At 39.7% G+C, this 12,143-nt stretch overlaps 2 protein-coding genes across 2 annotated transcripts; both read left to right on the top strand.

The window, feature by feature from the left end:
* The first annotated feature begins 4,799 nt into the window (after nucleotides 1-4,799).
* LOC109408335 (uncharacterized) lies at nucleotides 4,800-5,891 on the top strand. The gene is made up of 2 exons (XM_019681620.3): nucleotides 4,800-5,415; nucleotides 5,475-5,891. Exons 1-2 carry the CDS (start codon nucleotides 5,221-5,223, stop codon nucleotides 5,646-5,648), a joined length of 369 nt encoding a protein of 122 aa, XP_019537165.1. The 5' UTR covers nucleotides 4,800-5,220; the 3' UTR covers nucleotides 5,649-5,891.
* Nucleotides 5,892-9,506: 3,615 nt separating this feature from the next.
* Nucleotides 9,507-10,744, top strand: LOC115268315 (uncharacterized). The gene is made up of 3 exons (XM_029876346.2): nucleotides 9,507-9,886; nucleotides 9,956-10,347; nucleotides 10,436-10,744. Exons 2-3 carry the CDS (start codon nucleotides 10,162-10,164, stop codon nucleotides 10,592-10,594), a joined length of 345 nt encoding a protein of 114 aa, XP_029732206.1. The 5' UTR covers nucleotides 9,507-9,886; nucleotides 9,956-10,161; the 3' UTR covers nucleotides 10,595-10,744.
* The last annotated feature ends 1,399 nt before the right edge of the window (nucleotides 10,745-12,143 follow it).

The following is a 12,143-nucleotide window of genomic DNA, read 5'->3' as shown; positions in this document are numbered from 1 at the left end:
CTCTTTGGTGCCCAGTATCCTGGAGTACGCTGCTTCTATTTGAATTCCGTACTATATTGCGACATTTGCACACATTTAGACTCGGCTGAAATTCATTATCATCACAGTCGAATTTCGCACACGCCTTCGCAGCGGCTGGCATACACAAGTTCGATTTAGTTCATCACAGGGTCGTCGAATGAACAAAAGGTAAATAAAATAAGTTTGATTAGTGTGAAATGTCGCTGGGAAATGGTGATTCAGTGGATTCTCAAATTATCACAGTAGTCTAAACATTAAAAAAGAAACCCAATAAAACGCACATGCTTCTGATCGAATGTGTACAAAAAAAGTTTGTGCGATTTGCATCAAGGCTGCTACACAGACAAACAGATGTAACACTTAGAACAATTTTCGTGAAAATCCATCGCCCACTTCACACTGCCATCACCTGGTGGAAATGTTTCACGAAACACTGCGCTGTGCAATATCGTCAACAGAAGGCTTTAATCGTCAAACGCAAAGAAAAACGATACGCGCGCCTCTGGTTGTGAAAGCCACAACTATTAAGATTTATAATGACCGTAAAAAGTGTGATTGATGGAAATTTCGCACGTCCTCCTCTCCTTGGCGTAACGTCCTCACTGGGACAAAGCCTGCTTCTCAGCTTAGTGTTCTATGAGCACTTCCACAGTTATTAACTGAGAGCTTCCTCTGCCAATGACCATTTTGCATGCGTATATCGTGTGGCAGGCACGAAGATACTCTATGCCCAAGGAAGTCAAGGAAATTTCCTTTACGAAAAGATCCTGGACCGACCGGGAATCGAACCCGTCACCCTCAGCATGGTCATGCTGAATACCCGTGCGTTTACCGCCTCGGCTATATGGGCGCACGTGTTACGTCTGTTTGTCTGTGGCTTCTACCCTGAAACGACCCTTAGAAAACTTCCAAAAATAACATTCATCACCAAAATAATGATAGCACAAATAAACTGATGAGTCCGCCACTTTCAAAGAACATATTATCGTCGCACCACCAAATCGAAGTCGTCGCTAGAAGCACATGCGAAGTTGCAGCTGCGAAGTAAATTTGAATCTATTTTTTCTGTTGCGCATCATTGAGCTAATTAAGAGCAACAATATGCACTAATCCAAATTGAGTTGCGACATTTCTAAGTAGGTTAAAAATCAATTTTCGCACGTTCGGTCACTTCGTATTTCGACCAAAAGCATAATATCTGTTCGCTAACAAAATTACAAAAACAAAAAGACGATTTTGCTATCCCAACATCGGCAACTTTACCAAAAAAGTACGAATAACACAAATCCATTCACCAAAACATAACATATGACAATTCCGCCACAAAAGAACGCCACAAAAATTAACATTTCGTTATTACCAAAACAAAAAGACAATTTCGTCAATGCAACATCGGCCAAAAAAGAACATTCTGTTCACAACATAATGGCAATTCTACCATAAAAGAACAAATCTGTTCTCGACAAAAATAACAATTTGTTATTACAACAACCTGCAAAAGAAAAGGAAAAAATCTCGGGATAACTCAAAAGAAATCACACGCTCCTTGATCCTCGTCGCCACTTTTATATCCTTCAAAAGAAGAATGTTAATGATGTTAAGAAGTCCAAGGCTTGTGCAGTCTCTGCTCTGTGATCCAATGGCCACCCGTATTTATACAAAGCGAAACAAAAAAGGCGAGCGAGAATCGAACACGGATACTGCTATAATATGCTATACTGATAGCGGGTTAACGATCATGACCAGATCTGCTCTTGAAAATCTGAAGGTAAAACTGAATCACCTTGCTCATATTTGCATTTTGCATTCTCCAATATTAAAAACAAGAACATATTTTATTGACCTTGCGACTTTGAAACAAAGTATCTTTAAATTTGATTCTAATATGTGTTATTTTTCTGCGTGTCCTTGACTATTGCATTCGAACATTTAATGATAATTCAAAACGTGTACAATTTCAACAATTCGAAAGCTGTTTTTAAAAACCGGATTAGTCTAGTATTTATTTATAAGATACATTAGATTAAGTACAGTCTGTACGATTTAATTATCGAAGACGGTTTAATAATATGTAGTTATTTATGTAACGAGTTGCAAAAAGTTGACTTTTTCAGCACGAGCACGAGTCCGAAGAGTGCTGAAAAAATCTAGTTTTGCAACGAGTTCCATACAAAATTTTATGCAATGATGTTTTTATAATGCAACTCATTTGAGTTGCATAATGTTCATAATGCAACTCAAATGAGTGAACATTATGCAACTATTTTTCATTATGTAACTCATTTCAGTTGCATTATGAACCAGTTCGGAAAAGTTGGCCATTATGATATCAAAATGAGTTATATAAAATAGAAATTATGATATTGAATTGCATAAACAAATAAATAAATCCCTGCTAATAGGGGAAATTTTGTATTTTCGGCAGCTTTGTTCTCTTCGTCATGGGTTTTTTTTGAAAGCTGTTGAACTCAGAGTTGGCTTGTTTCAGGAAATTTGGCCGACAAAAACCCCTTATGACGAAGAGAACAAACCTGCCGATAATACCCATCGTCACCCTAGTTCTAGAATTCCTCCAGAAGTTCATTCTGTAATTCACTTAGATGTTTCTGGAATGGAAATCCTTTTTTTTTTGTCTTTATTTTTGAGATTTTCAGCCCTAGGCTGGTTCATCTCAATGGAAATCCTCCATCAATTTATTACGGCATTTTTTATGGAATTACTCTAGAAGTTTGTACAGGAATTCTTTGAGAAATCCCGGAAGATATCACTTGAAGTCCCAGAAGGAACCCTGGAAAATCTCAGGGAGAACATCCAAACAAATTCAGAGAAAAACCTTTGATAGAGTTCCCTGAGGAATAATAGAAGGAACTTCTACAAGAATTCTGGAGCAAAATTCGAGAGAAACTACCGAAGGAATGCCTGTAAGAGGTCTAAAATAAATTGCTGGCCTAATCTCAGAACGGTTTTCTGAAAAAAAAACCTTACAATGAATTCGTGGAGGAATAGCTTAGAACAGAGTCCTTCCTTGGCACTCGATTCCCTCTTCCTTGTCAGCCAACAATCATAGTTCTACCGGGGTTGGTTATCCGACCTCCCTAAGGTTGCTTACAGTCCGGTCTGTGTCACGCGGAGTTATGCATCGGAGTTGCATTGCAAGATGCTGTTTTCAATGGTTTACTTGCAAATGGAAGTTAATTATCTCGAATAAATACTCAGTTACTGAGCTGGTTATACCTAGACACCGATAAGTCTTTTGTTTTCCAACTCAGTTTCTGCTAAAAATGGGACAACTTGTAGTCAATGAGTTAGGAACATAACAAAAGACTTATCGCTTTTTGAGTACGACCAACTCAGTGACTAAGTAGGTATTTGTCTGGGTGCTGCGGAGGTCGCGGAACGAAGTTTGAGGCTTGTAGATTGTTATTCATTTTGTTCTCCTACTTCACTAAGCTGGTCTATCCTGACAAGTGGTTGACCCTCACTCTTTTCGTGCGGTTCGTTACACATAGCAGCGCTATCCCATGTGACCCAATCCACTTCGTTCATAGTAAGTGCGTATGTATGTTACCTGTGACCGAATCAAGCGTCGTCATTGAGCACCTAGTTTCTAAGGTCAAACGTTCAATCGGAAATCATATCGGTTGCAGCATCTCGTTAGAGACCGAATTGCATGCTTTGAATGTTGGATTTTCTTTTGGATAGAAGTCTTGTACCGCCTACATGCTGCATTGCTAATTGATTTAATTTAACGGTATGAATTTCGGTCCCGTACCCATCATCGCCCGGTAGCACCCGTCACGCTGATGTGCGTCTCCGTGTACGACGATGATGGTGATAGCTGCGGGGAATTCCTTTGCAGCTGTATGTCGTCAGTTTATGGAACCGTTCATAACTGACGAAACGCTTTTTAAGTACATATATGAAGAAGTCATTCATATTCAAACTGATCTTGTATTAGATTTAAATGTGACAACTGACAATAGACAAGGTGTCCGAAAATAGTTGCATCATTTGGGGACGGTCCTATGATGAAGTTTATTCTAAGCAAATATATGAGACAGTCGATACGCTGCAAAAATGCGATGTTTTTAATTTCCTTCACACTGCTGGCCGTCCTGATGTCGGTTCGGTTCAATGTCTTGGAACGATGACGCTTTAGCTGAAGTGAATATTTGTTGTATTCTTTACTTTTGTAATTAAAAATTGTTCATATTATTCAGTGTCACTTTTTTTATATATGAGCAGAGCATTGATGACATTACAATACGTATTTGTTACTACGTGCTAGATAACGATTAACAATGCCCACAATTCGAGAGTTACTAGCTTCATAGATGTCAATAACGACGCCGGCTACGTCTTTACGGTCATCAGAGCGTTTTAATGAAGCAACCGTTGCTATGAAAGCCTAGTATCTCTGCATCTCCACGATAGTCTCAGCATAAGAAGTAGCGTAAGGTGCGGCATGGGATCTGCATGGACTTGCGGATCATCTTCTTTTAATCAAATATTTTTCTATATATTTATTTCCTTTTTGAATACGTTCATACAAAACTGTTTGATTATCAAATGTGTTTGTTATAATTCAAATGCATGATGAGAAATTTGAACTGTAATGTTTCCAGTCGAATCCTTCATTTATATTCCACTTCACATGGAGCGTAGCTAAAGCTTAAAAAGTTGCTTTGGGTTATGCGATCTATCTTTCGCATCAGAAGCGTGGAACCACCCGAATGAAGGGTGCAAGGGTAGGCAGTCAGGCGCCAGGGTATGGGTTTGAACTCAATGTAAACAACATAGCAGAACGCCGAGTGTTCGCTGCGGGTTCAGTTGCCAGAATCATACCGATATGTGAGGATTGTTTCGGTGGGGTGTGCGTAGTTTTGCATATGGGGACACAAATCGGGCGCTGTAGCTTAGTACTCGTCTAGTATACGGCCAGAAGCCGAGCGGATCAAGATACTTTGCCAAACGCAAATGGACTATTTATTCTGCGATAGATGAAATGGTGACGTCATACTGAAAATAAGAGTCGAACATTTTGAAATATGGTGTGCTTCCGTAGTGCAAATTAGTAGTGATAACGCATGTAGCTGTCTAATCGCCTTCGATAAGGTTTATTGCCGCGAAATCGCTTCCTGCCATTACACCTGTAACTTCCGGTTATCGCTTGACGAGTGAGGTCATTCATCAAAAAGTATGGACCTGAACTTCAAGTGCCCGCTGTGTCCGCAGTATTTTGATACCCAGGAAGAGCTCTCGGAACACGTGCAGACGTATCACGCTGCTTACTACGATACCTATTTGGCACCACCGTTGCTGATCTTCCCCGGGGGAGAATCCACGGCAGTAGTGGCAAGTGAAACCCCGGCTACGGTTATTACCACGGAACCGGTATGGTGAATGAAATGTCTGTCAATTAAGTATGGTAACCACTAAAGCTTTAATTGTAGGTCTCAACCGCAGATGTACTAATCGAACCGGCTCCGGTTCCAGACGACGGGTGCTGCGAGTGCGACTGTTGTGATTGTTGTGGAGGCGACATTGGAGCGGGAGGAGGCGGAGGCGATGGAGGCTGTGGGGATTGTGGGGATTGCGATTGCGATTGTGACTGTGTGATCATGTAGCAAAAAAGAGAGTTGTCTGTATTGACGCTTGGTATTAGTTGGACAGGGAAAAAGTGCCAGAGAAGAATTTCTTGTTTAGGTGCGCATGAAGCCGAACGTTTTTCAGAAGTATTTTTGTGCATTATACTATTTTAACTGTTATTTGTGCTAGTAAACTGTTGAATACTCAAACTAACATAGGCCATATGTATTTATTTAAAAGCTCAAATAAAGCAAATAACAAATTTATATATAAATTTTTAATCAATTTTGTATGATGTTTTCTTTTAGTTTCTTGTGTTATAAATATTTATTATATTTCATCTCAAACTTAATGTATGTTCAAGCTTCGTCAAAATGGAGCAGTCCTGTGATAGAATAACGAGAAAGATTTTTACGAAATTCGGTCAGTTTGTTTGCTTCGTGCATGATTCCATATTATCAGTTGAGCCTTAATTGAACATTATTGAGTATGGTGGCCCACACTTATATGAAAAACAAAAATTTCGAAAAATGCCAAGTCTTACCTCCTAAATCAGTTCAAAACAACTCCCAGAAGCTACGTTTAAAATTTGAGCAAAATCGATTGAGCCTAAGGGGACGCTCAAAACGCTTGAAGTTTGTATGGGAAAACTTGACCAAATGTATGCAGATTTTTTTGATTTTCGAATTTTGTCGCTAGGTGGCGCTGTAAGCATTCAATGATCGAACCCTTTGGTATTATTGTAGGTGACTATTATATGCCAAATAACTTTGTCGAAGATCGCAAAGTGATCCAACGGCTGGGTAAAAAGTTATACCCTAGGCAAAGTGAGGCAAAGTTTTGAGATTTCATCATTGATATTATTCCTTTACATGTATTGGAAAAACAACAATAAAGTTTATCCTCACTTTACATATGGTATAACTTTCTTCACAGACGTTGGATCACTTTGCGGTCTTCGACAAAGTTGTTTGGCATATAGTCACCTACAATAATACCAAAGGGCTTGATTATTGAACACTTACAGTGCCACCTAGCGGCAAAATTCGAAAACTTAAAATTTCTTCATACATTTGGCCAAATGTTCCCATACAAATTTCAAGCGTTTTGAGCGCCCCCTTAGGCTCAATTGATTTTGCTCAAATTTTGAACGTAGCTTCTGGGAGTCCAAAACAACTGATTTAGGAGGTAAGACTTGGCATTTTTCGAAATTTGTGTTTTTCATATAAGTGTGGGCCACCTTATTATTGAACCTTTGAAAAGGTTTGTCTTGTCCGATGCCATCCATCAGGTCGTCGCTGAAGTAAGACAAGGATGTAGGTATCGGGATGCTTGGCATAGTCCCCTCGTTCGGCCTATCTCAACGTAAACCAAAAACTCAAACAAACACGCATAACTGGATATCGGAAAAGCTATACGCCAAACAACTGTAATATTTCGTTTCAATTTTAGCACTTTGGAGCATTAAAATTGAATGAAAATGTCACTTTGTTTAGCTTTTGTAGACGCCATGATTCTTCGGCTTAGTGGGTAGTCTATACACATGATCATAAATGGCATGATTCTGGAACATTTCGAATTGACTTTTCAATAACTGGACATTTGATGCGACGGTCAAAGGCGCTATTTTGAAATTGTGTATTTGTTTTCAACGAATAATAACTATTTCACAAATTGAATGTGGGCCGAATATTGAGGACATTTTTTTCACTATGTACCCAAATCTTGGCCCATCAGTAAAGTGACGTCAAAAACACCGATAAAGTGACGTCACAACATTGTTTGCGTAAGAACCAGAAAGAACGAATAGGAAGAAAGATTTTGGGTGCGGTGACTGCAAAAATATAACACAATAGTAGGGTTACGTTGTTTTCGTTATTAAATTAAGAAAGAACTTTAGTTTAGTGATTTATAGTTTATAGTAATTTATAGTTTTTTGAAAAATTGGGTTCCGAAAATGTAATTTGAAGGTAAGACTGGTGAACAAACAGAGATAATACTTCAGCAGAAATATTGAAAAATGAGATAATTAGTGGTTCTAGTGCGTAGAAAGCAATAGGCCAACGTTGTATCCACTAATAGGCCAATTTTTGTACCATAGACCAACGTTGCATACCATCGCATCGAATCTTTTCAACTTCTTTAAGTAAATTCTTGAATATTTACGTTAGTTTACTTTCAAATGGTGAAACATACACCGCCTAGAGTGTGTAATATGCTCAACATATTATTTCTAGTGCTATTAATTCATGAGTTATGGTCAAAATTGTCAAGGCAGCTTGCAAATTAGGCCAAGGAATGGTACATATACCCTATATTACCACCGAAACTGTGCCTCACCGTAATCGAAGAGATCCTATCTTGGCGATTGATCGTGAACCAAAACGTGGGTTGCTGTGGCAACACATTACCATGGAGCACCTGAATGACTTCGAACTGGCTGATGACGTTGTACTTTTAGCTCAACGCGCCGCTGAATGCAGAGTAAACTCGATGATGTTGCCGATCGCTCCTCGGCGGCAGGTTTTAACCTTAACATCAACAAGATCAAATCGACGGATGTAAACACGATCAATCCTTCCAGTTTTACGGTAACTGGGCAAGCAAAGGAGAATGTTGAAAGCATTCAATATCTTAGTAGCCAAATGGCGACATCAAGAACTACATAGGTGCACAGATCAAGAAAGTGAGGGCTGTTTTTGCAAGTTTTAAAATTTATTCAAAAACAATCAGATTAGTCGACGCACCAAATTCCGAATTTTCAACTTAAACGAGAAATCTATGCTACTGTACGCCAGTGAAACTTGGTGTGTATCAGTGGAGAACACTCAACGGCTGCAGGTCTTTATCAATAGATGCCTGCGCTATATAGATCGTGCATGATGGCCTCAGAATTGGATCTCCAAAGGGGCGATGCAGATGTCAGCAAAAGCCGATAGCGACAGAAATTCGGGAGCGAGAGGAGGTGGATCGGAAACACTCTACGCAGATGTGAGAACGAAATCTGCAAACAAGCGTTGGATTGGAACCCAGCAGGACATCGCAGCAGAGGCAGGCCCAGAGGTTTATGGCGGCGCAGCCTAAACAAAGAAACAAAGCAAGTAAACAGAAATTTGCCTTGGCCACAGGTCAAGGCGGTGGCGGACAGTCGCCCAAGATGGGAGATCTTTCAATTCGGCCCTCTGCGCCACCATGGGTATTCAGGACTGAAAGTGAGTAAGTAGTAATTAGTGATGATGATTAACCTGGGCTTGTTAGGGGAATATCTGTAAATAAAAAGAAAATCGCGTTAAGTACTGTTCCTTTGAATTCCACTAAGATTTTGCATCCTTTGACAGATACGTATTTCGACCTCAACTGTAAGGTCGTCTTCAGTGTCTTGTAGTCGAGTCAAGTACAAGACACTGAAGACGACCTTACAGTTGAGGTCGAAATACGTATCTGTCAAAGGATGCAAATTCTTAGTGGAATTCAAAGAAACAGTACTTAACGCGATTTTCTTTTTATTTAGTAATTAGTATCAACTTGAAAAGGCCGGATGCCTGCAGATTAAAGCCCCTCTCAAATATAACATGATGCACATAAAACTGTATTGACTGAGGATATTATTTGGAAACACAAAGTGGAGATATATTATGAGAGCCTGTTTGGGGACATTTAACTCATATGGCCAATCCATACCGTGTGGCGTATTAATCTAAACTTTAAAATTCTGGAAAGCCTGGAACAAAATTCAATCTTTTAAAGATAATAATAAGTGAATGGTAGAAATATGGAACGAGTTCACCTAATTTTAATTCTCTAACTCAATGCAGAACTTAACCAAGATTTTAGGACAGCGTTTGTCATAGCCAAATCCCACGAATATTCATTTTTCTACCTCTATGCACACGCAAAAACGACGAGGTTGGCACGAAACCCAGGAAAGGACGAGATCCCCTTTTTCCATACTCAATATTTTCCTCTGGTTGCACTGTTGGAAAACATCGCATTGCCTTCGAGCTTATACCGGAAGCTTTCGAACAAGTTTGTGCTTTACATCTGGGAAAGCTCCTTCTTTCTATGCTCGAAATGGGCGAGGAGTGGGCGAACGTGTAAACAACACCAGCGAGTTAATGTCTGGCCTGTCAGTAGCCTTCGCTTTGCACACGAGCCATCATACATCATCATACACACAATCCGCTCGGAAGTCTACTTGCAGGCGTAAAATGTTAACATTTTTCTAAATATTACCCTTTACAAGCATTATTGAACGGTATTTCGGATCACCCACGAGGTAAGTGCTATATTTTTCAGCAGGTTAACTGATCTGAATGAAAGATTCAAACATCCTTATCGTTTCAAGATCTACGCCCTTCCATCAAACAGCTGATACCAGGAAAGTCTTGACAGGAAAAAAAAATCCCAGCAGAAAGCAATGCTATCTCGTGCCATTTGCTCACAATAGATAGGCACCGTATAACTCTTGGTACGAAGTATACCTAAGCCTCGTTATAACCACTCGATAGATATACTGGACCGTGGAACGGGAACAGTCCTTCTGTCAAGACAATGGATTTCAAATGTCCACTCTGTGATATGCCAATGCCGTCACTGGAGAAGCTCAAGCAGCACATTAAGAATACCCATAGTGCATATTTTTACGATACCTACCTGTTCCCACCGGAAATGCTCTTCCCAGGAGCGCCCTCCAGCGTCGCGACGAACAACTTGGAAGGGGTGATAACGAGCGAACCGGTGAGGAACGTCAGTTTTTGAGTTCTATCCCAAAGACGCATTTTACACCCATTTCCTCCACACGGTTGATGCCTATTCTGTTTTGTAGATTTCTACACCGGAAGTTACTATCGAACAAACGGAAGAACCGTGCTGTATGTGTTGCGAGTACGAAACAGCCGATGGGGATGGCACCGATTGTGGCTTGTGTGACTGCAACTGCGAGGATGACGCCGGTGCGGAGTGTGATGACTGTATGGTGATGTAAGTACACTTTCAACTCTAATCTAGCTTGTAAAAGCACACAGGAAACGTCTGGAAACGTTGAGACCTGCCTGAGGGAATCCAGAAAGAGAGACAAACTCAAAGCATAACTTATAATCGATGTTTTTTTTTTATTCTTAATCACTTAACCTAATTTACAGCTCTTTTGTCCACTTGGGCACTACGTGAGCGATTCAAATTGGACGCTGCACTTACACTTTTGTACAACGCCTACATTTATTCTATTCTAATTCAACTGTATCGAACTGGTGCCTTGTGCTGCTTCAACTTTTCTACCCTGTCCACGGTAGAATGATAATCGATGTTACAACATATAGTTTTTTGAAAGTGCCTATACTTCTGGTTAAAAAACATTCAACTCAAGAACACAAAACATACTGACAAACAATTCGAGCTCAAAATGTTGATTTTTGTATTAGCAAACGTTACGTATCGAACAGCAATCAGAATTCTTCCAGTCGAGCAAACACGCGAAATATTTTTCCTCAATCTTTTCTCAATTACCACCGTCTATCGACAAAGTCGAACTTATACATGTGCCAACAGTCCCAACGGAGGAGGTTCCACCAGGTTCAATCCGGGAAGGGATTAGGTTTTCTTTTACATCTCTATTTTATTGAAACAAAGTTTAATCGGTTGAACGAGTCCTCGTCAAAAGTTCAACAACAACGGTTGAGGAAATTTTAACAAACGCAAATATCTTAGGGCAAACAAATGCTAATGGCTAGACTGTCAACGCACGTGGAGTGCTCTTTCGTAATTCTAAGGAAAAATATTCTAACAAAACAGGAGAAGAAATAGTAGGAATACCGAGAACAAAGTGTCAAAGTGTTTTAGTCTCCCAAATGATGCCAAAAAGTAGTGAACGACGGGGTCGTATCCCAATTCGCACCTCTGCGAAGGTCCTAGTATGAGTTCTAGTATGTGGTCTATGAAAAATAAATATACGAGCGTAGAATAGCTAATTGTCGGTATCAACGATGTTAGTATGTAGTCGATAGGTTTATAAGGGTAGGAACGGACTATCTCGGCATACGTTAGATGACCTATTCGTAAAAAGAAAACAAAAAAAAAAGGTAGCTATCATCAGAGTTGTTTAAAAAAGTAGTTTAGAAATGGTTCGGTTGGCGTGTTTTTTTATCCTTTACATATTACATTGATCGGATAATTTTCTTTACGTTTCCACCTTTTGGGGCCCCAGTTTTGGTTACTTTAAGGATCCCTCACACACACTTTTTCATATTTGTATGGAATATCAGAAGATTAGATGATAACTAACAACTAACAATTGTGTTATACATGTAACTCACTATAAGTTGTTCCTCTGTGACCAGAGACTAAGTTATACATCGATGTCAGAGTAAAACAAACTCAGTAAATGAGTAGGGATTACTCCAGGAGTTCCTTCAGATATTCTTCCAGGAGGATTCGGGGATACCTCTATCAGGGGAGATCCATAAGTGATGCATTCAAGAAATCCTCCAGGAATTTCCATAGGAGGTCATTCAGAGATTAGCTTACGAGTTCCTCCA

The sequence above is a fragment of the Aedes albopictus genome, chromosome 3, assembly GCF_035046485.1.
Source record: "Aedes albopictus strain Foshan chromosome 3, AalbF5, whole genome shotgun sequence".
Taxonomy (NCBI): Eukaryota; Metazoa; Arthropoda; class Insecta; order Diptera; family Culicidae; genus Aedes; species Aedes albopictus.
This window is presented reverse-complemented; position numbering and strand designations above follow the sequence as displayed.

Bases quoted from the DNA above. Each gene is read 5' to 3' on its own strand.
- LOC109408335 (XM_019681620.3), top strand. From the start codon at position 5,221: ATGGACCTGAACTTCAAGTGCCCGCTGTGTCCGCAGTATTTTGATACC. The intron at 5,416-5,474 runs GTATGGTGAATG...CTTTAATTGTAG, and splicing joins CGGTTATTACCACGGAACCG to GTCTCAACCGCAGATGTACT.
- LOC115268315 (XM_029876346.2), top strand. From the start codon at position 10,162: ATGGATTTCAAATGTCCACTCTGTGATATGCCAATGCCGTCACTGGAG. The intron at 10,348-10,435 runs GTGAGGAACGTC...TCTGTTTTGTAG, and splicing joins GGGTGATAACGAGCGAACCG to ATTTCTACACCGGAAGTTAC.